Source organism: Struthio camelus, chromosome 1 (assembly GCF_040807025.1).
Source record: "Struthio camelus isolate bStrCam1 chromosome 1, bStrCam1.hap1, whole genome shotgun sequence".
Lineage (NCBI taxonomy): Eukaryota > Metazoa > Chordata > Aves > Struthioniformes > Struthionidae > Struthio > Struthio camelus.
In genome coordinates this window covers 203,497,829-203,525,732 of record NC_090942.1, presented here as the reverse complement: position 1 = coordinate 203,525,732, position 27,904 = coordinate 203,497,829, and the positions used below count along the sequence as shown (strand labels likewise).

Below are 27,904 nucleotides of genomic sequence, written 5' to 3'. Positions count from 1 at the left end.
CCGCTGGCTCGCTGCGCACGTTGCTCTCGCGAGACTTGACCCCGCCTCCCGAGACATCCGGGGCTCCGCCCCAGCCTGGCGCGGCCCGTGGCGGGGGTAACATGGCGGTGGAGTCGCGCGTCACCCAGGAGGAGATTAAGAAGGAGCCCGAGAAGCCGATCGACCGGGAAAAGGTACCGGGGCGGCTCCGCGCCCTCCTCCGCGGGGCTGGGAGGGGAGGGGAGGGGGGCCTCGGCCGCCAGGCTGGGGCGGAGGGAGGGGGAAGGTGCGGCGGCGGCCCTGACTCTCCCGCTGCCCCCGCTCCGCAGACGTGCCCGCTGCTGCTGCGCGTCTTCACCACCAACAACGGGCGGCACCACCGCATGGACGAGTTCTCCCGCGGCAACGTGCCCTCCAGCGAGCTGCAGATCTACACCTGGTGAGTGCCGGCTGCCGGGCGGTGCTGGCCGGGGCGCTTCCCTCCGCGGCCGTCGCGGCTCGGCGGCGGCCGGCCGCCCCTGCAGCGCCTCGGCGGCAGCGTTACTGAGGCGCGTCGGCAGGGACGCGTGTTTCGGGGAATCTGTGATTGTTACAAGGCGGACGGTCAACACCGCGGCTCTCTTCTTCCTCAGCCGGTGGTTGACTTTATTGTTAACGAGCCAGTTTTTCAGTAGAAGTGCCTGTCCTAGAAGGTCGGGAGTGTTGTCTGACCGGTGGGTTGGTTTAAGTGAGTTAGAGCCTCTGGAGGGTGGAGTAGCGTTTTTTCCTTTTATATGGTCCGGTAACAGCGGTTTAATAGGCACCTGCCTTTATTGCTTCCAAATTTAGCTTGGAGAACTACTCTAGGGTGTGTTGCTAAAGTGTTAGTTTTTGCTTTAGGTGTTTTGAAGGAAGCCTAACTCACTTTGAAAGGCAATCTTCTAATCTGGTTTCTCCTTCGAGATTTCTCTTAGGCTTATACCTTGTATGTTATTGTATAGTTGAATAACTCTACTTCTGTGGCTAGCAAAGCATGCAGTTCTAACTTGCTCCTCAATGGGATTTATGGACTCAGTCGAGGCTATTGATGATGTCTGAGACGTCTGCCATCTGCAGAAGTCAGAACGGGCATTGTGTGTGTCAACACACTGCTCTTTGGTTACTTTGTAGCTTGGAGTGAATATGCAGTCTATATAATTAGAGCTGCTTTAGCTGTTATGATTGGATCCTTTTGTTCTTGAAATTCTGTAAATGAGTTTGAGTACTGTTTTTGTTGAAGGGTGGGGGAAAAGGAGTATTACCTGTTAGAGCAGAAATGTAAATTGTGATCTAAGTCTCTTCATGGTTTTTTTTTCCCCTCCTACGTTTTATTTAATATGCAAAAAGTTATCTTAGTGTGTCATCTTAGATGAAGTATTTATGCTGTGCATTGCATAAATATATAAAACTAGTCCCTGTTGTTTAAATATAATTTTTTGGAGAGACCTGAAAAACAGATGTTGAAACATACATTGGGGGGGGGGGAATTTGTATAATTTTGCAATGATAATACTATTTGCGTGCATCTTTGTGCATGTTTTTAATGCTCTAGACCATATTGCTTCCAGTGTCCAGTAGGTGGTGAATTCTCCCAGATGTTACAACTGATAACTAGGACAAATTTTAGTCACCTGATCTTTAGATCTGAAAGTTTTGTTTGAAGTCTCCTACAGTGGAGAAATAAATGCCTCACTATATTGTTTAAACGTGTAAAGTCTTAATCTTCTTCAGGTATTTTCAGAAAGCATGCAAAGGCAAGGAAATGTACAGTTAAGTAATAGCAATATGTTGATGTCCATGTAAAATTGGTTTTGGAAATCTTTTATTATTGTTTTTGAGAACATGAGTGTGTGTGTTTTTGTTTTTGTTTTTTTAAACTAGGATGGATGCAACTCTAAAGGAGCTGACGAGTTTAGTGAAAGAGGTCTACCCAGAAGCACGGAAGAAGGGCACACACTTCAATTTTGCAATTGTTTTTACAGATCTCAAGAGGCCTGGATACAGGTAAGTGGCATTTCTTCCCCAGATTAATAGAAGACTCTAGGCACCAGAGCAGTAAACTACTTTCCATCAACACTGGTTTAAAGTCCAGAACGCACAAATCAAACTTTTAAAGTTCTTGACTGCAGACTGCAGGGTGACCCCTATAACCTAAATTTCTTTGGTGGCCATCATGGTTTCCAAAACAACGAACATATTTGCTCAGAGATATTGGTCACTATGTTGGCAGCCACCCAGAACATGAACCTGCAACTTGAAGTAAAGGTTTTTCTGGTTATATGAAGAGTGATCACAGAATCGCAGAATGGTTGAGGTTGGAAGGGACCTCTGGAGACCATCTAAGTCCAACCTCCCTGCTCAAGCAGGGTCCTCCAGAGCATATTTCCCAGGATCGCGTCCAGGCGGGTTTTGAATATCTCCAGTGGAGGAGATACCTCCTTCCTCTCCACCACCTCTCTGGGCAACCTGTTCCAATGCTCTGTCACCCTCACAGTGAAGAAGTTTTTTCTCAGGTTCAGATGGAACTTCCTGTGGTTCAGTTTCTGCCCATTGCCTCTTGTCCTGTTGCTGGGCACCACGGAGAAGAGGCTGGCCTCATCCTCTTGACACCCCCCCTTCAGATACTTATACATGTTGATCAGATTGCCCCTCAGTCTTCTAGGTCTGATTGGTCTTGTATCTAAGAATGTATATGACTTTATTACAGGCATCCTGAGAGCCCTGACTGATTGCCCTTTAGTGGCTAGGGGACAGTTTGATCACTGGGACCTTGGCTCCTGCTGGGCTTTAGAGAGGCTGCCTGAAATGACCATGTTGGAACAGCAAGGGACTTGTGTCTGTCATCCATGTTTGTTTGTTTGGTTTTTTTTTTTTGTGCCAGGTCACCATCTAAATTGTATTAACGAACCTTCCCCAATAACCAGTGGCTATATGCTGCCCCATAATCTGTAGGGGTCTTGTTTTGGTGGTGGTGGGTTTTGTTTTGGGTGGGGTTCCCCCCACATCTCTCTGGTTAGTACCCTTAATACAGTGGTAGGTTCCCCTTCCAGCCCCACACTGCTGCCCTATCAGAGAGAAAGCTTAATGCAGCTCTTTTTAACCCAGTATGGGAAAAAGTTACCATGCTGTGAACATAGCTAAGTGCAAAAAACAACGTGGAGGATGAGATAGGAAGGTTGTGATGACTGATACTGTTCCTCTGTTGGACACCTAGAAAGATTTGCCTCTGCTAACTAACTTGCATTTTGTCCCCTCTGTGCAGGGTGAAGGAGATTGGCAGCACGATGTCAGGCAGGAAGGGCACAGATGATTCCATGACATTGCAGTCTCAGAAATTCCAGATAGGAGACTACTTGGATATAGCAATTACTCCTCCGAATCGTGCACCACCCCCATCAAGCCGCATGAGACCATACTAAGCTGTTGCTTCTTTGTATGACTATATTTTCAGTTTATTCCTACTTGCTGTTCTAAAGCAGGCTTACTTTTTGCTTTTGTTGCTAAGCAAGAACACCTGAAAACAAAGTTAAGCATCAGAAATGAGTTAACTTTTAAACCTTAATTTTTACTGATTTTTTTTCTTTTGAAGGAAAAATTTTTAGAAGCATCATCATTCTTTTCCTGATTGTTATAGTTTAAAAAGTAAGTTGGTGTGTCCAGTGTTTCAAAATTTCTGTAAAATATGACCAGAAATATTAAAGGTGTTCTGTAGTTCTGTCTTGTTTGGAATAAAGATTGATGTTATCTTTTGACTCGGATGGCGTTGTGTTTTTTTTTTTTTTGGTTTGTTTTAAACTGGATTTCTGCAGAGAAATTCTGCAACTTCTGCTTAAAAGCAGACTTCCATCTATAAAAGTAGGGCCCGAAGCCTTTGTGTGGTAACTTTTTGGGCTTGTTGTATAGGGGCAGGTGGCCTAATAGGGATTCCTTTCCCAGGAAGATTCTTTAAACCACTGATGGCCAGATTTGGGAGGATGAGCCTGTGAAGAGTATGGCTGTAGGTAGGCCAGCTGGGTGTTGCTCTCCCTGCTGACGTGGATGTGTTGACGTAGAAGGTAGAGTGGTGTAAAGCGGGCTGTCCTCCAGCAGGAGAGTGAGGGTGAGGGCAGGACACTGCAACTTTCCAGGGCAACGGGCAGCTGGTCCATCTTGTACAAGGATGATGCCAATACATGATGTTCTGAAGTGGTCTTTGTGGCACCCTATGTCCCAGGATACTGAAGAGCTGCGGATCTTCTCAGAGAAAGGACTGATTCAGCACGCTTGCCTTACTCAAATACACCCAACTCCTTTAAAAAGAATTCAAAAATGGAAGGTAAAAAACTATCTTTCCAAGTCTCCTATTTTTTAAGAAGATGGGCTATCTGTAGAGATGTGTCCAGAAGAAATTCAGTGTTCTCAGCTGAAGGTTGACTTAAATGGCATGAGGAACAGGTCCAGAATATTAAAATAGTATGGGAGGGAATACTTGACCAGCCTATACTTGCAGCTTGTATGAAGCACCAGTTCCTCAGATTATGGCAATCCTTGGGTGTCAGAGCAAAGCCAAGCCAACTAACAGTTCAAGCATGGCCTAAAAAAATCTGTTATAAGTTACTGATGAAGCTGGAGGTTGGTGGTGGATGCGTAGCAAACTGCTTCCAGAAGCTCAAATGGGAGCAAAAGGTGCCACTAGGGGCTCTCTCTTGTCCTTGGGGAACTGGAGCTCTGGTCTGTGAGCTGGGCTCTGCACTCAGGGAGAGCAGCTGCTGTTAGCACGTTTTAAAGGAAGAAGAGAGGCAAGGGATGAGCTGCCTCCCAGCAAATTAGGGTTCGGAATGGAAGGCTGAGGAGGCCTGTAGTTTCCCAGAGCCTGCCTGTTTTGCCTGCCGCTGCAGAGGGAGAGCTTGGGACATCGAGGCGTCTCAAGTTTTTTAGCATGTGCCAGCTATACCAGCCCTGCATTCCTCTGCAGATGAGCCCTGAGCATCCCGCTGGCAAGCAAAGAGCCAGGTGCTTGTTTTCTGCACATTGTGATAGCACGTGCTGAGAGAAAGGCAAGACCAGGAGTTGACGATGTACATACACAGCAATGTTCTGCTCCTCGGGGAGCCCCACCACTAGCTTCCAAACTAAGGAGTTGCCATTTCAGCCTTCATTGAAGACTCTCACCTGCAGCCTACAATCATTTTTTCCCTTAAGACAGAAGAGGTTGAACAGTAGTCCTCACCCTTTTTTAAAGAGCAATAAAGGAATGACAATATCCCTGCTGCTATGTAAGGAAGGACAGGAAGGGCTGGAAGTGCCAATGGAGCTACTCTAGCATGGCCAGGGATGGGATGTTTTGCCAGGGTGAACGCAAGCAGTACTGGTGCAAAGGAGAGGTGCTCTGGGATACTGCTGCTACAAGAAGCCCAGGTGTTGTAGCAGGCCCAGTGATTTCTGGCACCACTGGCAGGTTTGGGCAGACTGGGGACCACTGCAGCAGGCACAACCCAGCCTGCGTGCTGGGCAGCAGCTCGCAGAGCAGCACTCTGGCTCTTGGTGCATTATGGGATTGGGTAAACAGAAAGGTAAGAAAGACCACACTGAAGGGGCCTGCTTACCATGTGGCATCCTCTGTGCTGCAAAACAAATGAGGTGAGTCTTGTGGTAACTAGTATGTAATCACATCATTTACCAGCCTCCTACCAAATACAGAGAGAGACCTGCAATTAGAGGTACACAGGAATCTTGGCATGTCCTCATTTTTTTGTCCTGGCTTTTGCTGTGACTTTAAGTGTAATTCTCAGTAATTAAAGGTAGTCAATGTATAAAACAACAGCAGCAAGTGAGCCTATGCCTGTGACTCACGGAGCTGTTCTGAAGGTAGTTTAGCTTTGCTTCTGGCACGGGACCCAGGGCACAGTGAGGGGTCAAAGATTCCCATGGGGACAGCCCAGAACAGGTCTTCACACGCTTCAAAGGAAAATAGGAACAACCTATTGGCTTTATTTCTGGCAGTCTAAGAAGCAAAATGACTGCAAACTGAAAAAGCAAAACTGCCTTCAGTAGCAAAGCATTCAGCACGAATGCTTAGGTGTGGAGGTCTCCATCACGTGACTGCCACAGAAGTATGAACCTCAGCTGACCTCTTCCCCAGGTGTCTGTGGCTAAACATCTGTCTAAAAAGACATTCGCCCTTGAACACTTGTACTTCACACACAAATGTAATGTAGAAGGGAAGAGAGTTCAATTTTTTTTTCTCTCTCTTTTTTTTTTTTTTTTTTTTAAGTGAAGACACTTGAGAAGTCAGTGCTGGTGTGTGTTCCCCTAAATCCCAAATCCACTGCACAATCAAGACCAACAACAGCAGTTATGAAATCAGACATCAGGATACAACCAGCAGTTTTGAGATTAGACAGTGTCGGGATACAACCATCTGGATGTTTTAAGAGCTGGAACTGGGAGTGAAAGTTGTCAGAGAATTCACTCATGAAAATGAGCTCATGCGTGTCCTTCAAAACTACTAGAAAAGCTGAAGAAGGATGATATATTTACAACGCTATCTGGTGTGGGGAAGTTAGTTAGTTAAAACACAGTTTCTAAACTAAGCAACGGTGAGCAATGCCGTACACTCGGGGAGTGCCACAGGCTGCAGCCTGCAGAGGAGGGTGGATTGCCGAGCCCTGCAATGCCTCGTTGAAGGGGAAACGCAACTTTTCGAGAAAGTCTACGTCAATCTTGTGCAAGAGTGGTGTCTTATCCCCCAGGAGTTAAAACATCTAAGCTGGAGAAAGCAGTTTAAAGTGTAATTTATCAGCAATTTCTCTACTGAGCACCACAGCCTTTACTAATATACATCAAAATGTTTGTTGAAAAACGACAAAACTGGGGAGGGTGTGGGGAAGAGGATGAAACAGGTTCAATGCACAGATCATCCCATTCGGGAACCTGAGACAATGGCTTTAACTTTATCTGACACTGTGGCACACTGCAACGCACCCGCAGTCCTGACAGCAGGGATGGGATCGCAGCCCTGCCCCTACTCCAGGGCTGACCCTTCTAGTGATTACAGGGAGAGGCTCCCTCTTCCTCATTTTCCATCTGTCCATCCAAATCCTGCATGCTTCTTGCACGGGGCCCAGAGGGCTTTAGTCTGCCCCTCTGGGTTGTGTCTCAGTTGCAGTTAGGGAATAGGGCCATTTCCAGGCGGAAAAAAAGCCAAAGAGTAAATGGCATCACTGGGCCTCGTGCAGCCCTGGCAAAGGCAGCGTGCCTGCAAGGAAAACTTTCTCCTGGGAGCCAAGGCAGGCAGAGGTGAGACTTAAAAGAAATGATACCAAGTTGCAGAATCACATAATATACTCTTCATATTTCCCTTCCTGATTCCCAACTGGTTTCTAGGCCTTCGGTTTGGGAAGCCTGCCTGCCGGGGACCCTACGGGGCAGCTCTGAGCAGGCATCGCGGCAGCTGCCTGAGAGCGGTGCAAAGTGGTGCAGAAAACACCATACCAGAGCCATCAGCTAACAGGCCTTTCTTTTATTCAGAGCTTTCATGGGGAATTTTTGTCCCTCATCAAGGCAGTGGAATGAGGTATGGTTTTCCCTTATCTTTTTCAATGCTTAAAGGAGTAACAGATGAAAGTACAGCTGTGAGGTTGAGAATTTTTTCAAAAACGAGCCCGCAGCAAAGCTCTTTTTTTTTTTTTTTTTTTTTAAATCTAACTGCATAACTTTAAGGATTCGGACAATATTTCTCAAAAAAGGTGTCCTGTTCTTTTCATTTCTTTTCTACCACATGCAGATATAAGCACCCAAAACCAGCTGGGCTATCTCACCTCCTGCCTAAGCCCTTCCAGGGATACCGCAAATGCCTCCCCCCTGCGAACAACCCTCCTGACCTCCTCTCAGCCCTAGTCCTTCATCTCTGCCACTTCAGAGGGGCTCAGTTTTTCTTCTGCCTTTCAGCAGTGAGAAAGGTCTATCCCCTTTGCACACTCATCCACGCCGTGCAAGGCAGAGGAGGCCCATCCTCTTCCCCTCTGCTGGGGGATACGACGCACTAGGCAATCCTGCACCAGCTGTGGCTGGGAGACTTGCTCCACGCTGGCACAGTGAGCCACAGAGCACATGGATCCAGCTACAAAGCTGAGGAAACTGCTCCCTTAATTTCCCATTCCTAGCTTTAGTAGCAGGTAACCTGGGCTGCTCTGCAGATGCGACCGTGAAGTGCAATGGCTGCAGATATGCTACAACTGTTCCCTACTGTGGGGCAGAAAGTTATGCGTGGCAACCTCAAAAGCTGCCACGGCTAAAAGCAACCTGGACTGAATCCGCAGCCTCCAGATGAAGATGGTCTTGAACTGTGAGGTGGGCTGCACTGGGTACTGTGTTACTGTGCAACGGTGGGAGTGTGTGCGCACACACATGTGTGCCAGCATGCCAAAGAAGGAACAGGATACAGCATCAGAACAGCACACATTTCCTGCCACACAATGGCAGCATGATCCTACATGAGGGTTTCCGAGATCTTAAACTCTTGCTTTAGAAAGCATAGAAAAATGATTTCAGTTTAAGATCTCGGAAACCCTAATATGTCAGATCAATAACAATAGCTATGGTACTACTCCACCAAATACTACTTTAAAGTAATGCGACAGCTAAGACACAAGCTGCCAAAAACAAGGAGATTCAATTAACTACTGCTCTTGTCTCCGCCCTTGTGTCTAGACATTACAGCAGATCAGCTGGGTTAAAAAAAAAGCAGCAGTTGCTCTGACAGAAGATGACATTGAAGTACGCAGACTGTAAATTACCCTGTCTTGCACAGCAGCTACAAGGCTCAAGCTGCGTCTGGCCACAAATACTTGTCAATGGAATACGCAGATGCCTGGCCAGAGTGCCAGGGAACAGCGCTGGATATAAGAAATAGCTCAGGTTTGGGTTCAGAGCAGCCTGGATGTTCGGGAAGCTCTCTGTCTTGGGAGTATTTCCCGTCTCACAGAAATGATAGGCTTAAATAGAGACATGCTGGCCTGAAAACTCACTTGACCTCTTCATAGCTCAGCAAGGAGAAAAACAAAAAACAAAAAAAACCCAGTCAACATTGCAAGTAACAGCTTCGAGGGTACTTTTAGGGCCTCTACTTAGTTTTGGCTAAGGGCATGAGTACAGCATTCCCAGCTTTAAGCATGTATAAACAAATGACTTAATGTCTTCAGGCTTCAAGGGATTTGGGGGTCTTTCACAGAGGCCTGAAATCTGCACCTACCCCGGACAACCATGCTGTGTATGCTATTTTTTGCCAAAAACTGTTTGCTCTCAAGTCCCATCCTGCTGTTATCCTCTATCTATAGGTTACACCTGCAGTGATTATTCTACTTGCATTTTCTCCACAGCTGAGGGTGCGCCATTCGAATAGGAGTCACTTGAGTACTCCTTTCCTCGACTTCCCAGTGCATGTTTGGAAGGTTTAAAAGACCTGCCAGCACTCAATTGCTGAGCAAGAGACAGGAAAAACGGTAGCTGACCTTTTTCCATCTATTCTTCTACTGAAATCTTCTAGCTGAAAGCCATTAAGCACAAGTGACCAGGGAACCATGGCCTAACTGCAGCCTCACCAGAGCAGCCATGCAGATAGCTGGCTTGGTACCAGGGTGTGAGGATACTGCTCCCTGGGCAGCTTCTACCCCCAGTGAAAAAAGAGGTCCTTGCTCACCCTCCACCCCTGCCCCAACCCTTTTCTTGCATTAGCACATCAGTGTTTTTGGTGGTCAGCTCACAGATGCCATGAATAATTAACCTTGCAAAACAACAACTAGTTACTGGTGGTTGGATAAGCTGGAATGTCTTCCAGTAGCAACTGTACTGATGCAGCTGAGGATGTGGGATCCTGTAACGGAGGACAAGGAAAGGTGGGACCATGCAGCAAGGCATTTTAATAGTTTGCAACAACTGCACAAGCAACGCTTAGGGAACACAGCTGCACAGCTTAAATCAGGAGTTCATTGTGCCAACAATTAGGAAGGCATTCGATCACCTTCCTGCCATGTTACTCAGGAATCTGAAAACTCCCCTTCATTTATTCTTCTCCCTGGAGGGAGGCCCATGTAGCAGAGCATCTTCTTTCATGGAACATTTTTTCTGTGTGCAAATACACACGCACACACACGTATGCATGTATGCATATATGCATACACACATACATACATATTTTTTAAAACCTTTCAGCTTACTTGTTCCTATGTACTTCAGTTAGACAAGACAAAGTTAAGCAAGTTCATTGCCTGGGCAGCTCCCTACCCTTATCTCAACTACCCCTTTGTTAAAGTGGATATTGCCATAAAAAGAGTAGGATGAGGTTTCATGGTTAAGTTGTTAGATAACATAGCCAGTTTTAACTGATACCTTAGTAGAAGGTGTATTTCTGCAGAACAGTGTATATGAGATTCCATAGTGTGGCTGCTGGCTGTTGTCACTGTTCCTCACACATGCTACAATCTCTGTATTGCTATCCTATGGAGAAACAAGGCACAGGACTGTAAATGATGCTCCCAAAATACAGGGTAGCTCCAACATCAACTATAGATGTTGCTGGGACACATGCAACCACCACGAATACTGTAATGGCTGAATAATGACAAAAGGTTTTTCTAAAACAGAGAACAATGCAAATTTCACATCTTATGGAAAATTCAAAGCATTCATGAATAACCAAACAAATCCGGACTCTAGTTACTATTCCAGTGATTTATAAAAACATCAGTAAAAGCACAACAGGAGGCCCTAAAAGCAATGCTTGTCATTTGTTCATTTGACAGCCACCTAGGAAGTTTAATTTCACTGTGAGATCTGTATTTGTGTTTAACCTCAGGCAAAATATTTCCAAGATAGCAAAGCATTTACTACTTTAAGGGACTTCCTGGGCAGAACAATTTGAGACATTTCTTTGATAATAAATGTGGTTAAAGAGAGAAGCTTCTCTTAGCTGACACATTTTAGGTAATGCAGCCAATGCAAAGAGATGAAGAATGATGTAGTGAATGAAAGAAAATTAAAAGCCACGCTCTTTTGGTTGCCTCCCAGAGGTTTCTAAATATTGAGGTGTGATTTCATGCCAAGGTGTGTCAATCTGCTCTGACTGCAGGCTACCACTGGAAGATGTGGTCCCATTCTCACCCTTCCCTCAACTTCTGCCTGCACGATCAGATGTGAGTTTAAGATCACTGATCTCCGTGGAAAGGACAAACAGGAAAGAAACCAAGATACTAGTCTTTCAGTGGCTCAAACAGAATTTAGAGGTCATGCAGTTTTACAGTGGGTTAGTTCCATGCAAGAGAAGCGGTGAAAGAGCCTCTAACAATTAGATTAGATTAAGCATAACACCCAGCTGTACCTTGACTCAGCTCTGCCTATTTTCAGGCCACTACTGTCCCTCGCAGAACTAGTGTGGCTGTTACTTATTTAGCTGCTGTTTATCCCAACTGCACTTCCTGACAGGCTACCACTGTTGTCAGATTCATCCCACAATGAATATCAACATGTAACTTTTGTTTCAACTTCTTTTATATCATAGAACCTCTGGCCTGTCTGTTCTACTATTTTAGTATGCAGCTGAACAAGCATTTCTTCTGGAGCAATACTGGCTTTAAAAGGGTCTTAACCTCATCCAGCCCCCTGGTTAAATTAGTGATCGTTGCAGTATCTCCATTTGTGTTGTTCACTGTATGGACACAAAGCAACTTGTATGAGGGAACTAATCTGAATAAAAACAATTATTTTCCCTGGAGTTATTTTAGATCAGGATCAGTTTCCCAGGCTGCTGTTTTCACTTCTGCCAATTGCTGCTCCCTACCCAGATACTCAAACTACAGCTTAAGCTGTAGTTACCGGAAAACTAGTCTGTATTATTGCTGACTACAACCACTTCAGTGAGATATTCCCCTTTACATCAGAAGCATAAGTACATACAGTAATATTACTTGTACTAGGGTAATTTTGTAGGCAAGAAACAAAACAAAACGAACTTGTCAAACCTTACTTGTAAACCCTGTGCCAACATCATTATCATAAAACCTTATGGCCTGCTCAAGCTATTACGATTTCAGCTGCCACCTTCGAGAAAATCTGTATCTCAAAATATTAGCTGAATCACTCTTTCATACCAGTCAATGATACAGCTATAAAATAGTAAAAATCATTGTTTCAAGGGCAATAAAAAGAAAGACGATTCAAGTGGCTCATAGTGAGAACCCAAACACTGCTAGGTATAACAGCATAATCCCCAAATGGGGAGAAAGATAGCGTAGTGCGATGTTGTTCTCAAATTTAGGCAAAGACTTAACAGAATTCACAAAAGAGCTGATAATTGAAAGGTTGAAAATAATCTAGTAAGTCCTGGACAGCAGGGCTGCTTGCTACTGTTGATGTGAAACAGTCTTTCAGCCTGTTTGAATTGCCTCAGACAAAAAAATAGCAGCATTAAACAGCCATGGAGTGCTGTGTAGGGAGAATGTAGGCTGTGAGAACCCTCCTGCTTAGTGTTGTTAAGTCTGCCTGGCTCGAGGATTCTCACTCTCAAAAATACCTTGTACCTTTTTGGGCCTGGGAAATTCAATGACTAGCACCCAGCCTGCCAACTAGTTGTTCATCTATGAAGATGTTGGAAGTAGGTCTAGCCTTCACTATTTGATGAAGTTGGGTAGAACAAGTAAGTTTATTACAGGGGCATCCGATTAGTTGCCAAGCAAAAAAAAAGCTTCTGAGACAAGAAATTTACTTAGCATTCAAAGTATTGATCAGACTCAGAAAGTGGCATACAATAATACGTATTTTTAAACAGAAGCTGGCACCGGAAAATGACAGTGTGCTCAGGTTAGAACCAGTAGAAAATCAGGTTCTCCGGTTAATTTGACCTATACCCACCCCAGAAAGTGACTGGCCTCTACACTTGCTAGGTTTAGCCCTCTAAGCAGCTGGGGAAATATCTCCAGGTGTCTCCAGATGTTTTCACACCCTTAGGACTTCAAAGAACGTGGAGCTGTGTTCGGAAAACTCAGAACAGTACGCGCTTCTCCCCATCTCCTCCGTCAGTTACTCCATTCTCATCTGTTGCATACCCATATGTGAGCGATAAAATTTTAACAGTCAACAGAAGACCACATACAACTAATTAAGAGCAGTACTGGGGGTCACTCAGAGGAATCATGGACAGCTGGCACTAGTAAGGGCAAATCAGCTCTGAACAAAAAGAAGTCCTAAGTATGTATCCTTGACAGGAATAAAGTCTCTTTTGGAAAAAGCACCAGTTGCTATGACTACCAGAGACCAAAAAAGCACCAAACAGGTCTGAGAGCTTAAGTTTGGTCAGCTACTGAAGGAAGGTATTTGCATTATTGGAAACGACACCAGCTGTGGCAACAGCACAGGGGAGAGCAAAGCAATCATCTACCCGCCGGCAAATCTTTTTTATCAGCCAGAGACACATCAGATACATGACCAGTACCAACTACACAATATTTTCAAATAATTCATATTCAGGACAGAGTCATCCTTTAGGGCTATAGACGTTAGACTGTCCAAAGGGACACAGATGTACAGTACCTAACATGATGTCTACGCAATAAAACATAATTGCAAGAGAAGCATTTCTGATGCCTGACAATCAGATGGGTAAGAGAGAGCCTGATGAAAGAATCTCTCTTTGATAATCCTTAACACTGCAGAAGTGACAAATATCATAGAAGTGCATTAAATAGTAAAACAGTAGTTACTTTTCACATAAAAAAAACAACTTACTTTTCTGCTGAAGATATCAAACACTGCTGAAGTAGTACATTTTCAAACTCAGTGCTGAAAAGATACAGTGTCATCAGAACATCCAGAGAGATTCACTTTCTAAGGCAATATACTGAACTGTTCCTTTATTGTAACCTAACTACGCTTCTCTACAGCCTACTGCAAATGCAAGCATACACACAAACAAGAGAACTGAACAACAGAGGTACTATACAGTAGACAGCCCCAGCCCTCTCTGAGGCATATACATATTGAAAACAACACATACAAGATATAAGTAATCTCAATGAAAAATTTAAGCACAAAGTTGTTAGTTTTAACAAGTTGATCCACATCAAGCTCTCCCCATAAAAATACCTCCTTCCTTTGCATGGGTCTTTACTCCTCCCTCTTCCTTTCCCTCACAGTATCTTCTATATCATCTTTTGCTTTTTGAGCTTGCTACAACTCAGTGATAGAATCCATAATGTGAAACAGGCTCTGCATGGTCTCCAGCTTGATTTCAAACATTTGGCTTGATACATCCAGGATATCCTCTGCAAATATATTTGGAAGAGTTCATAAATTTAACATCACAATCATATTTTGAATTAACAAAATAAGCTTTGTAAACTCGTTTTTCGTGTCTTCTTTGACGAGAAAAAAGGGTCAGCTAAATAAGAGCTTTGCTCTATTTGATTATTCAAATGGATTCCAGCTCCAGGCAAATTAAGGTATCTACTTTCCATCTTCTCATTTTGGTTTGTTGTGATTACTATGTAACTGCACATACTTTCCTTGTACCTCCTACCCAAATGATCTGAACCAAAGCCAAGTTTAACGGATAGTCTACAAGCACAAATACGTTACGTTGAATCAGGAACGTCAGTGTGTCTTAACCAAGTTGTCACAAAACTTCTTTCTATTCGGTAGCAGTTTTTTTAAGACTTATTTCCTATTATTCAAAGATTATTCATACCTACTGTAGGCTAATTTCGTCTCACATATTGTTTATAAGGTATTGGTTCTGCAGTTCAGAGAACTTAGTATTTGTTAAAATGACTGTGTAATTGGCTGCATCATTTATGTAGTTTTCCCGCATTCCTTAGTTTTATTGCCCAAATTTAATCAGAAAAAGGCTTAAGGCATTCACTGGGGCTTTGATTCCCTCAAAGCAAAATACACCTACAGATAAAACGCTAAAATTCTATCTTAATTTGATTTCTTTTTTTAACGTGGGAGGATTCAGACACAATCAATTACAGTACTTGTTCTTTACAACAGAGGCAGTCAGATAGTAAGCCAAAGATTATTTATTTAGTCGCACCAGAATTATTTTGGTAGCTGAAGAATGAACAGCTGGATGAATTTCTAAAACGCATTAAAGCATCTTCTATGACTCCTCCAAACTCAATTATTTAGCCACATTCTTAAATTTTAATTATACCTGTTCTCTTTGTTGCAATAGTCTGTGAAATCACTTTCAAATCTTGCAGTATTTCCTGCTTTGGTCTCCATCTTCTTGGCTTTAGAAGAGTCTATTTTTTGATTATACTTTGAAAGAATCTACAGCAAACATTAAGAGGGAATAAAAATAATTATACAGCAACTCAAAACAGGATTATGGTTGATGCTTAGTTGAAAACGAAAAACAGAACTCTTCTTGGAGAACAACGTTTGATAGAAATAAACCCTTTTAATAGTATGGATATTAAGACTGTTGTTAAACAAAACAAAACAAAACAAACTAACCTGTAGAACATCATCTGGTATTTTTGTTATTTCTGGAGGTGGAGGAGTATTTATTAAATGCTCATAGTCCTTTATTTTAGGAGGAGAAGGGTCTTCAAAATGTTTAAGGTATTCATCAGAGCTTACAGCAGAAGGAATGCTATCTTCTACATATAGCTTATTTGTCGCATCATTCTCTGTCACCGATTCAGTCTTTTTCCCCTGCTTTACATGCGACATAAGAGGTTATAAATACTTAAGTAAATTAACTGAAGGTATCCAATAAATATTCTTACAAAATTGCCATTGGAAGGATCTCCTCAATGACATAAGTAGTATGGGAAAAGAATCCCAATCTGGCATTTTAAAATCTCTAATTATGCTAAAAACATGTAAAAATATACAGTTGTTATTTACTACCTTAGTTTCTATTTTCAGCCATCTTGTTTCAAAATCTGGAAGTGGCGGTGTTCTTGTATGACCAGGAAGAAGTATTTCATTTGTCTCTGGTGATTTTGATAATACCATGTTATCTGCTCTGGAAGGGATTTTCACACCCGGTGTACAGAACACAGGTTTCAGAGGAGAAGCCATACAATCAGCTGCTGAAATAAGTTAAAAGGGGGGGGGGGAAAAAAAAAAGTGTGTGTGGGGAAGAAACACATGGCCATGTGCTTGGATATATAAACTGTTAACAGCTCCAGGGTCTCAGTTCAGTTTTCTGAAGTTTCTATGAGCTTTCCATAGACATATTTACTTATAGTATAACAACTGTATCATTTTAGCTAATAAAGAAGCATCCAAATTACATACAAATTACTCCAAAAGCAACAAAAGCAAGCAAGAACAACAACTAAAATCTAGTCTCGCTACTGCGCATAACTGAAAAAACCCAGCTTAAAAATCAGTATTTCCTTAGTTTTCATATACATAGTTGTCAACATGTTTGTTCTGAGATCATCATTTATTTTCAAGAGAATATATTACATCGCCCCTCTAAAATTGCAGGGCTTCTCTTGAAAGATCTAATTGAAAAAAGGGCTTCTCTTGAAAGATCTAATTGAAAAAAGGCTAACCAGACACTAACTTAATTTCTTTCCTATTATTTTAGTTTTTCAGCTTTAGACAGATCTAATGATCATTCTTGGAAAAAAATACTAAGTTGGCATAATACTGTTTTTATTATAAATGAGGAAAAGTTGCAGTTAGAAAATGAATGATCCCTCTGCATAGTTCTAGATGGATGTGTAGTAGAAGAACAGACAGATTTATACTGAAGTGAAAAGACTTCCTACAGAAGCCACCAGCTTTGTACCTATGAATTTTCTGGACGTTTAGGATGCAAATAATAACTGAATTAACAATATATAATAAATGCAGTTTAAAAAGCGTTAACAAATGCAGTATGTAAAAATGGTTTACGTATTTTTTATTTTGACTTACCATTCCCATCAGTCTCTCTTGTTTTTGCCCCAGGTGTAACCATGACTTCCCTGGATGTCATTTCTGCTGCATTCACTTCAGGATCATCTTTCTTAGGTAAGCTGAAGTGAAATGCCAAACCCCACAATTAACTCCCAAGTAGTATGAAGAAATCACAGTTAAAGGAATATTGGCAGCTTGGTCACCTTGCTAGTATTTGTCAATCAACATGCAAGTCTAAATTCTTCTCCTCAAATAATTTATGGTCTCCGACTCTACTGCTGCAATTTGTAGCATGCAAAAGTTGCAGACCATCCATGTTATCAAGTATCCAAAGAGAATTTAATCCAAGGCATTAAATAAATAAGCAGTTCAAGCCAGGCTCAACTTTCTTTGTCCCAGACGCTCAAATCTGTATTATGGGGACAGGCCATTTTGTTTTGAATTGCCTGTTGCTGGCAAAATTCTAATCAACAAGAGAAGATCGACAAAGGTAGTCAGTGGAAAAATCTCATCTTATGGTGACTTATGATAAGTACTTTTGTGCTGACACTTTCCCTTTTTCTTTCCTATTTACTTCTGGTTTCAGTTTTGTAGGAGGTGCACACAAAACAGTCTCTTCACCTGTTTCAAAACTGAAGACCTAAACCAAGCAGCTGACAGAGGTGAGATCTGCTAAATATTTTTAAGGACTTTGGTATGATTTTCAAAGTGTTTTTCATGCAATGCACGAAGCTGATTGGCAGATTTTAGCTAGGTATGAGACCCAGCTGGCACAAGCAAGCGACATGAAAGGCCAGGACTGTCTCCAAGAAAGTCAGTGTGTCACTCTCCATCTCTGTACCTGGAAGCTGCAGGTTTAACACTACCTCACTTGTTCTTGTTTTTGTGCCCGTCTCATCTTCTGGGAACGGACTCCACTCACTACCCAGTGGAAAAAAAAAATATATATATATACCTTCAGTTTTTGCTGGCTTAGTGTTCTGCCTTTTAACAAACTGCACCCTCTCACTAAGAGGGTGGATGAGTGCTTTTTTTGGAGGCAATATGCCGCTAAATCGTTTCAACGTTTCAGACCAAACTGTAAGCTAACACTAACTGAAAGCTGCAAAAATAAACAAAGCAAATAAATAAGCTAAAACCTTGTTAAACACCTTTTAATACTAATGATTTCCTGTCATCACCACTCACATACACACACCCCTAATTCTGAAGCCGTGTGTAGCTTTATTCCCAGTTATTGTTTGTGTGTCCACCTATTTTGGTGATTAACAATCGTGATGTGTTAAGGAGCAGTCACATTATATTCAATTCTCTACAGAATTTTAACTTTATTATTAAGGGTATGGAAGACTGCCAGCATGTTTTTTGTAAGGTTTATAAACCTATCTAGTCTAACCATTTCACTAGAAGCCACAGAAATGGAATCTAAATTTGTGATGTATCCATGTATATATTGCAACCACAGTCAAAGCTGTGCATCATATTTAAAGCAGTTATTGTTAAATAGGAGATAAAGATCTTTTGATATCCATAACTTTTTTACATGTCTTTCACTTCAATTGTGCAATAAGTTGAAATTATTTGCAGAATATTCTTTGAGATGGATCAGTTCTGAATTAGTATCTTTCAGGATTCATTTAGTTAATATCTAGTTTCCCTGTTATTATAATTTCAAAACTATAAAGCTTTATAAACACTATGGAACTATTCGGAAATCCCAGAATTGTTTTAAAAGAAAATCTAATTTTCATTTTACATTTTTAAAAAGTAATTTCAATGAGCTAAAAGAAAAAAAAAAAAAGGGAGATTCAAAGATTATCCATCGTGACAAATTAGATCCTGGGGGGTGGAAACCACCAAACTTACCATGGCTCTGAAGATCTTTACACCACAGTATCATCACTGCAAGTATCAGGGATTTTTTTTTTTTTTTAAAATGTAGAAAGTTTATTTCTACAAATTATTTTTAATATGGTTCTTGTTTTCTGCTAAATTTCTCTAAAACCAAGTATTAAGCTGCAAAACAGTAGGTTTCTCTTAAATAGTGTTAACTGTTACAATTAAGTGTATTTCTAACAGGAAATTGAAAAGCATCAATCTATTTACCTTTACATAGGGAAAATATTTCTGCTCTTAAGGTGTTCTAGCCCCTTCTGCTGCAATGGTCCAACCTTTCTCTAATTTTCATTAGAACAGTGAAAATCTGAAACAAGTCTTTTCAACAAAAGTAGACTGGAAGAAGAACTTGTAAGGTGGGGTTGGATAATATAAGAGAGAGAATGCAATGTGTTTCTACAATAATGCATTTAACCGAACGCTTCAGAAGTTCCTTCCAGTGCTACGTTCTCATAGCTTTTGAACACCTTAAATCTGATGTCAGGGAAAGCAAAACATGATAGATACGCTTTGCATTTTTCCGGTTTACATAGGCTGTGTATAGGAGATTTTTAGACTGGCACAGCGAAGGGAAGGAGTATACCCAAGATACCTATCATAGCAGTATTCGTCACTGCAAACAGGATCTGAAAAGACATGCAGAGAGTTGCATATAAGCACAGGACTACCTGATTCACAGGTAATAACAAAAAACAAAACAACACTCCCCCTCCGCATGTTGCTATTACCTTTTTTTTCCTCCTTCTGCAAAAAAGAAATTAGTACAGCAAAAAGAAACTACAGAAGATTTGGGAGAGAAGTCATTTGAACTTCAATAATTTACTTACTTTTTGCTTGTCTGAGCAGTTTTATGAATAAGTGCCATTGTATAATCTTCATTCATACACATGGTATGTTCACTAATGCCAAAATGTTCAAGTTTGGGGGTTAAACACTCATAGTCATCCATCCTTAGCATACATTTTGGTGTTTTGGGCAAAACAGAGGGGGGCTCTGTTTTTAGCGGAGTCCTGTTTTTTGAATTTTCTTGATGTCCATTTGTTGGGTGTTGCCCATTTGTCGCACTCCAAGACCTGGAGAAAGCATACTGTGAAAGACCAAAATCAGAAAGCTGGGGATTACGCAGAAGGTCTCTGGGGACCAGTGGATTCTCAGTACAAGCAGCAAGATGAGGCACATCATCTACTTTCTCTTGATCAGATTTATTCTGGACAGACGCTTTTGATTCACTGTTAATTTCCTCCTGCTCTTTCTCCGCCTCTGTTTGACAGAAGAACGAAAGAAAAGAGAGTCAGATGTCTCAGTTTTAAGAAATTATGTTATAAATAGTGAGCTGTCCCTCCCCTATACAATACTCAAAATTTTTGATTACTTGATTATGATATAAAATAGATTCCTTCTTTCATTTTGAAGTGTTGAAACTGAAGTTAGAACTGATATCAAAAGCTCATATCCAACTAAGCTATATTTATAGCATACGTTACACACTGAATTAATTTTAATCTTTGTTAAATATCATTTCTAGAAAGAAGTGAAACAAAATTTTATACAAGTCCATTTTTAATAGAATTCACCTCTCTGAATGGACTAGGCAGTAAGTGCTGATCTTCAACATAAATATTATTATTTTTTATTTCAGTGCAAGAGTATAAACTTAAAATTTTAAAAGTACAACATGAATGGCATTGGAAACAAATTTTATATACATATAATATGCACATATATATGCACACACACATACAAATATATATATAAATGGTGGTTTTGAAGAAAGAGCAAAGGTTAGACGTAGTACTAGAATGATCATTCTTCTGAAAAACATACTGAAGTTCAGAAGTAGCAACTAAAAGCACCTGAAAAACAATTTGTTTTCAAATAACCAGAAGAGCCCAGCACAGAAATAAGTAAATGTGTTATTCATACATTGTTGTAGCTGGCAAACTAAAACAGCCCAAAACATTTGTGAATTCCTGCACGATGCAAGAAGCAAAATAAAAGCTATTTTAAATAAGGACAGAGGTAGTACCTTCTTATGTACGTTGGTATTATCGAAACATACGCATTTAGTTTAAAAATATATCTTGAAAAAATTAACCCTGTAGCAGTATTTGGAGTTTTCACTAGAAGTGGACAGAGAAAAGGAAAGTACTATACAATTAGGGCACTCTGCTTACAGCTGTATCTTTGTAAAATACTTTTAAACAGCTTAACTCTCAGGTGAATATGGTCCCTGGCCACAATTTTACTTTGTGTCATTACTGGATAACACTTAGGTGAAGGTTAATGCATGCCTTGACAAAGGCATCTTAAAAAGTGACTGGGCCCTCAATTAAGACAGTGGTATCTGTAGCACAGACAGTAATATTATTTTGGACTCATTTGATACCAGAGAGTTTCCACTTTTTAACTGCATTAATGATTCCCCCTCCTCCCAATGATCAAGCTACTAGAGCTTCATGGGTTACCACGTGTCACCTAAGCCCTACACGTGCTTATCTTGTCCCAGTTGTGATACAAAAACACATTAACTTAAAATTTCTCTTCGAGTAGTTTAAGTCAGTGGAGTAACTGCATATGCATATGAACTAATTTAGACAGAGCTACCATAGTCTCTCATACATGAGAAGCTGAAACAGGATAATTCTCAGAGTTATTTAAACATGTTTGCTAACATGTTTTCTAAACATATGTATTACTCAAGACAAAGACGACACGCATTTAAAAACATGCCAGGAGATCTACCTCTACAGTTTTTGTATTTTGGTTTATTCTTACAGTACCTAGCACAACAGGTCTGGGGTGTTATTATAAAGCAATCAACGTACTTAATATCTTACTTAATACAAAAATATACCTAGCTAAAGAAAAACCATTTTAGGAAACTACGTTTGCCTTCAGCTACTCTATTGTCAAGAAACATTACCTGTGGAGTCTTTGACAGGTGGTTTATAGCCATATTTCTGGAACAGCTCTCTTATTTTTCCAAGATCTGCTGCATTTCTTTGCATCAGTATTTCACTCGCCTTCACGAAGTCATGAATCTCTTGCCTTTCAGAGCAACTCTTATCAAGACTGGCATTAACATCTCCCTTTTGAGGTGGGGGGACACAGAGATACAGGTTTTCAAATCACCATCAGGAAGTTCTTCATGCATGAAGTTTTTTTGAGAACAGCTATTGAACTTCAGTTCATACGAGGACAGGGAGAAAAACTTAGGTCTTATCTATACCTGAAAACTAAGTTACAAAGTATCAGGAATACAGCAGGCATGAGCATACAAAGGTTTATAGAAATTAAACTAAGATGGCAGTTCACACTGTAACTACTTGTTAGTAACCTCTCAAAAATATATATTTTTACTCCATTACGGAAAAAAAAGACGTAACTTACACAACAATTATTTTAGATTTTCACTACTTGGGCACAAGGAATCAGTGGAGAGAGATGACAAACCTCAAATTTACACCCTAGATTCTCTCTCAGTTACCCATACACATACCCATTCCTCTAACCTATTTTTCCAGCTTCTACTAATGACAAAATTAGAGAGCATTCCTTGCAAGTTTGGCAGAAGGTATAGAACCTTCTGTGAAGATCTGCTTTATTCTAAATGCTAGTCATTGAACCAACACTGGTATACTTCTTCTCTAGGGAACAGCTGCTCCTGAATCCTGCTCCCCTAAACCTATGACTTGGGACAGCTACAGCTTCCTTGTTACCTTCATCCCCTACTTACCCGAGCAGTAACAACACCGATTGCAAACCACCAAGTGCAGCTAAGTGTACTGTTAAGTCACACAGAACTTTCTTGGGCACTGCTCAGTATTTTCAGAACCATTGAGGACTTACAGGTAAACAAATAAAAACGAGGGTCAGAACTGCTGACTACCAAAATCGTATAGCAGTGTAATGTTTAAAGTATAAGTTTATGGAACCCCTCTCCCCACAACAATTTTTCAAGGAAGCAAGCAACTTAAGACATTACCTTCAGAGTCCTGACTTCACAATGCAGGTCATGTAGGACTCTTACTGGAGATTCATCTTCATAGTCTGATATGCACATTCACATAAAAAGGTTTTGACAGAAAAACAGGGATTTGTATTTTAGCATGCAAGTACATACTACTTTAGCATGTAATCTCCTACAGTAATGTAATAGACATGGATAGTCAAGACAGAGAAAATGAAGAGGGACTAGCTTATACTTTATATCAGGTACCTCGCGCAGCACTAGACTGCCATTTGCACAGGATGTTAACCTACACAGACAAAACTGCACAGAATTCCATTTTGCTGTCCTCGCTGACACTGTAAAAAGTAATATATATCAGATGTTGCTACACTAGGGGCCCAAGACAATAAAGGATTATTTATGCTAAATTTTAACCCATTAAAGAGTTTGGATTTGAAATTAAAAAGAAAGGGGAGAGAGTGACAAGACACCCCTGAAATAGATCAACAAAAAACTGAATTCTCTTGACTTATTTGCATGTGGGCAGATACTATTATTGTACACTTGCAGCAGTCAAAAGCGGATGTTACTTCTTTCACTAGAAACCAAGGTGAATGCAAATAAGTAATACAGGAGAGAACACCAGCTATGTGACAAGGTATAGCAAAGCAAAGCCAAGAAAGTATACACTGGTAAATCCAGCATGGCTCCAGCTTCTCCGTAGCCTCCCTCCAGACAGTTCAAGACTGTCATGAGAGTCTCCTCAGCTGCCTTTTTTCCAGACTGAAAAAGCCCAGTCCCCTCACCCTCTCCTGGTACCTCATGAGCTCCACCCCACCCAGCCATCGTAGCCTCCCTTCTCTGGGCAGGATCTCAGATCTTTTTCTGCAAAGTTTCTACCTAGCCAGCGGGTCCCCTGCTTGTACTCATGCATAGGATTGTTCTGGCCCCAGGCAAGACTTTGCCTTTGTTGGACTTCATTAAGTTTACCTCAGCCCATTTCTCAAGATTGTTAAGGTCTAACTGGCACCCTGCCCTCCGGTGCAACGGCAGCTCCCAGTTGGACTTCAGGTTGTTGACCACTGCACATTGAACCTGGTCCAGCCAGTTTGCAACTCCTCGATGAAGGAATGCAAAGAAAACTGAATGATAAGCGAAGGTTTGGAATAAGTACAATCTGCATTTCCCTGTAAATTAGTGTAGATTCATGGAGGTTTTCGAACAGAATAAAGCTATTAAAGCTTTTTAAAAAAAAAAAAAAAGAGAGGGGGGGGACACTGTATAGATGATGCGGTAGCAGCAACAATAAGCAGAAAAGCAGTTACAGTACACATGTTCGATGAAGCCAGAAGTGAGAAAAATTTATTGGTTGAACCAAGCACTGACGTGAACAGACAACATTGAAAAGCAGTCGTGGGCCGTCTTGTAAACCAATGAGATGAAGAAATAACGTTCTGAATGAAAGATTAAGGGTTAGGCAAGCCAAAATAAAAGTCAGAGTCACTTTTGATTAAGGTGATACCTCTTCCTGTATAAGTATTCAGCCCATTCAGCTGGAGAAAAAAAAAAAAAAAAAAAACAAACCCCTTTCCTTAAGCTAAATCTAATGGAAAACGCATTTTAAAGAAACAAGAGTCTCTGTTCCTATCCTTAATTATTTGTTTGACTGTACTGACTAAGTGCTACAGAGACACATTGCAAGCCAGCAAAGCCATCACATCAAGCCTTGGAGAAAGGTATTGCAAGAACACCATAACAGAAAAACAACAAAAATGAACATGCAGAAAAGTACAGTGCTCACCTGAAGTTGAAAGCAGAATATAATTTTAATTGATGAATTGCCAGTTAGCAAAATAAACATGCCTCATCAGGATTATGTATTTAAAGAACCGAATATGAATAAAACCATAACTACTTTGGTCACTATTTTAATGTACTTTCACAGATTCTATTTCCATTTCTGATATTTTTGTTACTAGTTCTTTGAAGAAGATGACTGAGTTGAAGTGTGGTTCTACTATTACTTCTTCAGGGATTTTTCCTGAAATTCAAGAATTCACAACAAAATATGCTAATAGCTCTCTTAAAATATGAAAATTATTGTTACATTCTGCCCTCCTACTTTTAGGAAGTGCTATTTGGTCATATTCTCCAGCTCCTCATGCCTTACAGGCGGAACATCAGAAATAAGACGACTCGGATAAGGTGAGGAAGAAATACTTGGACGCCTTCATCCTGCGTGGTTGTTTCCTGCATGGGGAACATCCCAGAAACTGTCCCTGCTAGGGCAAAGTGGAGCACAGCAGTCCACGTTGCCACGAAAGAAACTCAGTTTCTCAGTGGTTTGATGGATTTCCTTAAAACTGCTAGTATTCATCCCCAGATTTCCCTTCCAATTTTGAGAAGGGATACACTACCCCATAAGCTCCTAGACCATGATCTATGAAAAATTCAGTCATACAAAAATGTTCTTATTTGCTACCACTGTATTTTATCTGTAAAAGTTGCTAAAAATACAATATGTATTTTAATCATACCATGTTTTCTCATTTCTGTTATAAAGTCAAAGCACGTCTTCTCCAGTTTTAACAAGCAAGACAAGAATTAATAGATAACCTACACAAACGTAGGACATGCTATGGAAATTTAACCCCCCCCCCAAAAAAAAAAAAAAAACAACAACAACAACAGTTCTTCAGCTGGGAGAGCAGTGCATCAGGGCATACTCTCAAAGGAGAATTCCCTAGATTTCATCTCTCCTTTCCCCTCTTCTCTCCTGAGTTCTTCTCCTCTCTGGAAACAGTCTAAGGACAGGAATATGATAAGCAAGACCACAGGCTGGAATCTGGGTAGGTACATCGTGTCCTGTGTACGTTACGGCTGGGTAAAAACTTTTACTTCTTCCTCCCCCTCTTCTGCGCAACAGAATGCCAAGAAAGGTGCAATTTCTCTGCCAGATGCATCAACATTACAATCAGGACTGCCTTTTTTTTTCCCCTTACAGAAGTCAGACCCACCAGCCAAGGAGGTGAAAGAGATGCGTGCTCTTCCTTAGGCGACATCTGTGTCAGGAGGGTACAAAGAGAAGTACGGGAACGCAGGACCGTTTGTGAGCTGTGCAGGTAGCTGATTAGAAAGAGGAAATCCAGAGATAACAAAAAATGGCGAGGGAAAGAGAGAGAAGGAAAGACAAGGTGTCTTTTTTAGCTAGATGTGATCAGGACTAGTTTCATTTGATGTCTAAGGTTCAACTGAAGAGCTTAGAACTAAATGCATAGGTGTGTTTGATTGCCAGGAAATAACAAACAAATCTATACACAGGAGCTCGCAAAAAGGGAGATCTAAACTATGGCAGGAAAAAAATTCAAACAAACAAAGCAACAAACAGTAAATCTATTACAAGTAGCTCTAAGATGCACCAAAATCATAACAAGCAATTTGGTATTTTGCTCTCATGCTGTTACATATACTTGGAGAAGTACTCCTCTTTCTGGCATCTGTCAGACTACACCTTTTTTTTCCCCCTCCTTCAAACCTCTTTATAAAGTCTACTTTACTGTGATACAAATAAGTTTGACAAACGTTAGACTGACGATGCTCTAAAACAAGTCATCCTCACGATAACAAGTATGCCAGTATTTGCCTGTAATCCCCCATCTTATGCTCAGGATATATGCTCTTCCTTGGCAGAGGAGTTTCAGCTTGGTCCAGCATCCCATTCAGCAGATTTTCAGCCCGTGATTACTGGTGCCTGAAGAGTTCAAGCAACTTACAGCGATATGGACTGCATAAGCGACATAGAGCACACAAGTAAAATAAGAGACAGCGATCAGAAGCAACTGAGGCTACTAACAAGCGTGGAGAAGCCACGTTAGCGTAATAACATACAATGCTTTTAGCGTTCATAACTGCAACGGGAAGGAACAGGATGAAACATGTGTTCAAATCAAGCACATAGACAGGTGAATCACTACTTCTTCACCCTTCCAGGGCAACTACAAAGTGTTTCGAAACAATCGCTTTCCACGCGGTATGGAAGGAGAGGCGCGATAAAAGGCAGCGCGGGATGTACGGCCGCCTCCGGAGCGCGAGGCGGCGAGACCCGGCCGGGAGGGGAGGGGAGGGGAGGGGGGACCGGCCCGGCCCGGCCCAGCCCGGCCCGGCGCTTACCTGGGTCCTCCCTGTGCAGCGCCCGCTCCAGCTGCTTCGCCTCCTTCTCCAGCGTAAGGGCTAAAGCCCGCAGCTTCTCGAAGAAACTCCTCGACACGTCCATCGTTCTGCAGAGAAGGAAGGCGGCAGAGAGACCGAGGGAGTTGGTGGTGCCGTCACCACCCGTCAAGCCCCGCCGAGCCCGCCGCTGGACGCGGCGCCTGCGAGCGGCCGTTAACGGCTACACGGCGGGGCGGGGCGGGGCGGGGCGGGGCAGGACGGCCGCAGCCCCGCCGCGCGCGCGCTGCCTCCGCCAGGCCGTTACCCGCCCGCTGCTCGCCGCTCGCTTCGAACCTGAGGGCACCTCGCACCCCATTGGGCGCGGCGAGGCCCCGCCCTCCCAGCGGGTCTCGCGAGACCGCCCCAACGCCCGTTAGCGCGAGGCGCCATCTTGTTTCGCTCCGTGGGGGCCGGAGTCGCGGCCGGAGCCGGTGAGTGGGTGCGGAGGGGAAGGGCCCGTTAGCTGCGGGGCTCGGAGCGCTGCTGCGGCGGTCCCTCCGCTTGTCGGCCGCGACGTGACCGCGCGCCCTTCGAGCCGGCCGCGTCCCCGGAGCCGGGAGACAGCCCCAGCGGGGGACGGGGCTCGGAGGGTGAGGGTCACCCTTCTCCCTGGCCAGTGGTGCGGGCCGGGCCGGGGCGGCTCCTGCGGGTGCGGGGGAGCCGGGGCGGGCCTCGGGGCGCCGCTTTGCTCGCCGGCTGTGCCCGCGGGGGAGGCCGGAGCGGGCGCGGGGCGGAGCGGAGCAGCGGCGGGCGGGGCGGGGCCGGGAACCGGGAAGTGAGCGGTGTCGGTACCGGCCCGGCAGTTACCGCGGGGAGCCTCAAAGCTTCCGCTTAACTCGGGTCAGGGAGTTGAACGGTCGTCACGGGGTTGCAGCGCGGGAAGGGGTAAGGCGGGGGTGGCTGGTTTCAGCAGTAGGGCCAAGTTAGCGTGCTTGGGCGACTCGACAGTTTGATGAA

At 42.5% G+C, this 27,904-nt stretch overlaps 2 protein-coding genes across 9 annotated transcripts; one reads left to right on the top strand and one right to left on the bottom strand.

Annotated features, from left to right (window-relative positions):
• Window positions 1-3,749, top strand: SAP18 (Sin3A associated protein 18). The gene is made up of 4 exons (XM_068930249.1): window positions 1-173; window positions 309-418; window positions 1,879-2,001; window positions 3,260-3,749. Exons 1-4 carry the CDS (start codon window positions 102-104, stop codon window positions 3,414-3,416), a joined length of 462 nt encoding a protein of 153 aa, XP_068786350.1. The 5' UTR covers window positions 1-101; the 3' UTR covers window positions 3,417-3,749.
• Window positions 3,749-27,377, bottom strand: SKA3 (spindle and kinetochore associated complex subunit 3). 8 transcript variants are annotated; one of them, XR_011138696.1, is made up of 13 exons: window positions 27,213-27,377; window positions 26,909-27,015; window positions 22,772-22,836; window positions 21,710-21,875; window positions 19,614-20,046; window positions 16,909-17,009; window positions 15,886-16,070; window positions 15,487-15,690; window positions 15,182-15,300; window positions 14,113-14,291; window positions 13,756-13,809; window positions 10,366-10,473; window positions 3,790-4,286 (listed from the first exon to the last, which is right to left on the bottom strand). XR_011138696.1 is itself a non-coding variant. In XM_068930239.1 (10 exons), exons 1-10 carry the CDS (start codon window positions 27,335-27,337, stop codon window positions 14,258-14,260), a joined length of 1,539 nt encoding a protein of 512 aa, XP_068786340.1. In that variant the 5' UTR covers window positions 27,338-27,377; the 3' UTR covers window positions 13,864-14,257. The 8 variants fall into 8 exon arrangements, 6 of the variants coding, with proteins under 6 accessions (XP_068786340.1, XP_068786343.1, XP_068786342.1 ...); XR_011138697.1 differs by lacking the exons at window positions 10,366-10,473; window positions 13,756-13,809 and having other exon boundaries at window positions 3,749-4,286; window positions 26,909-27,218; XM_068930239.1 differs by lacking the exons at window positions 3,790-4,286; window positions 10,366-10,473; window positions 13,756-13,809 and having other exon boundaries at window positions 13,864-14,291.
• Between the last annotated feature and the right edge of the window lie 527 nt (window positions 27,378-27,904).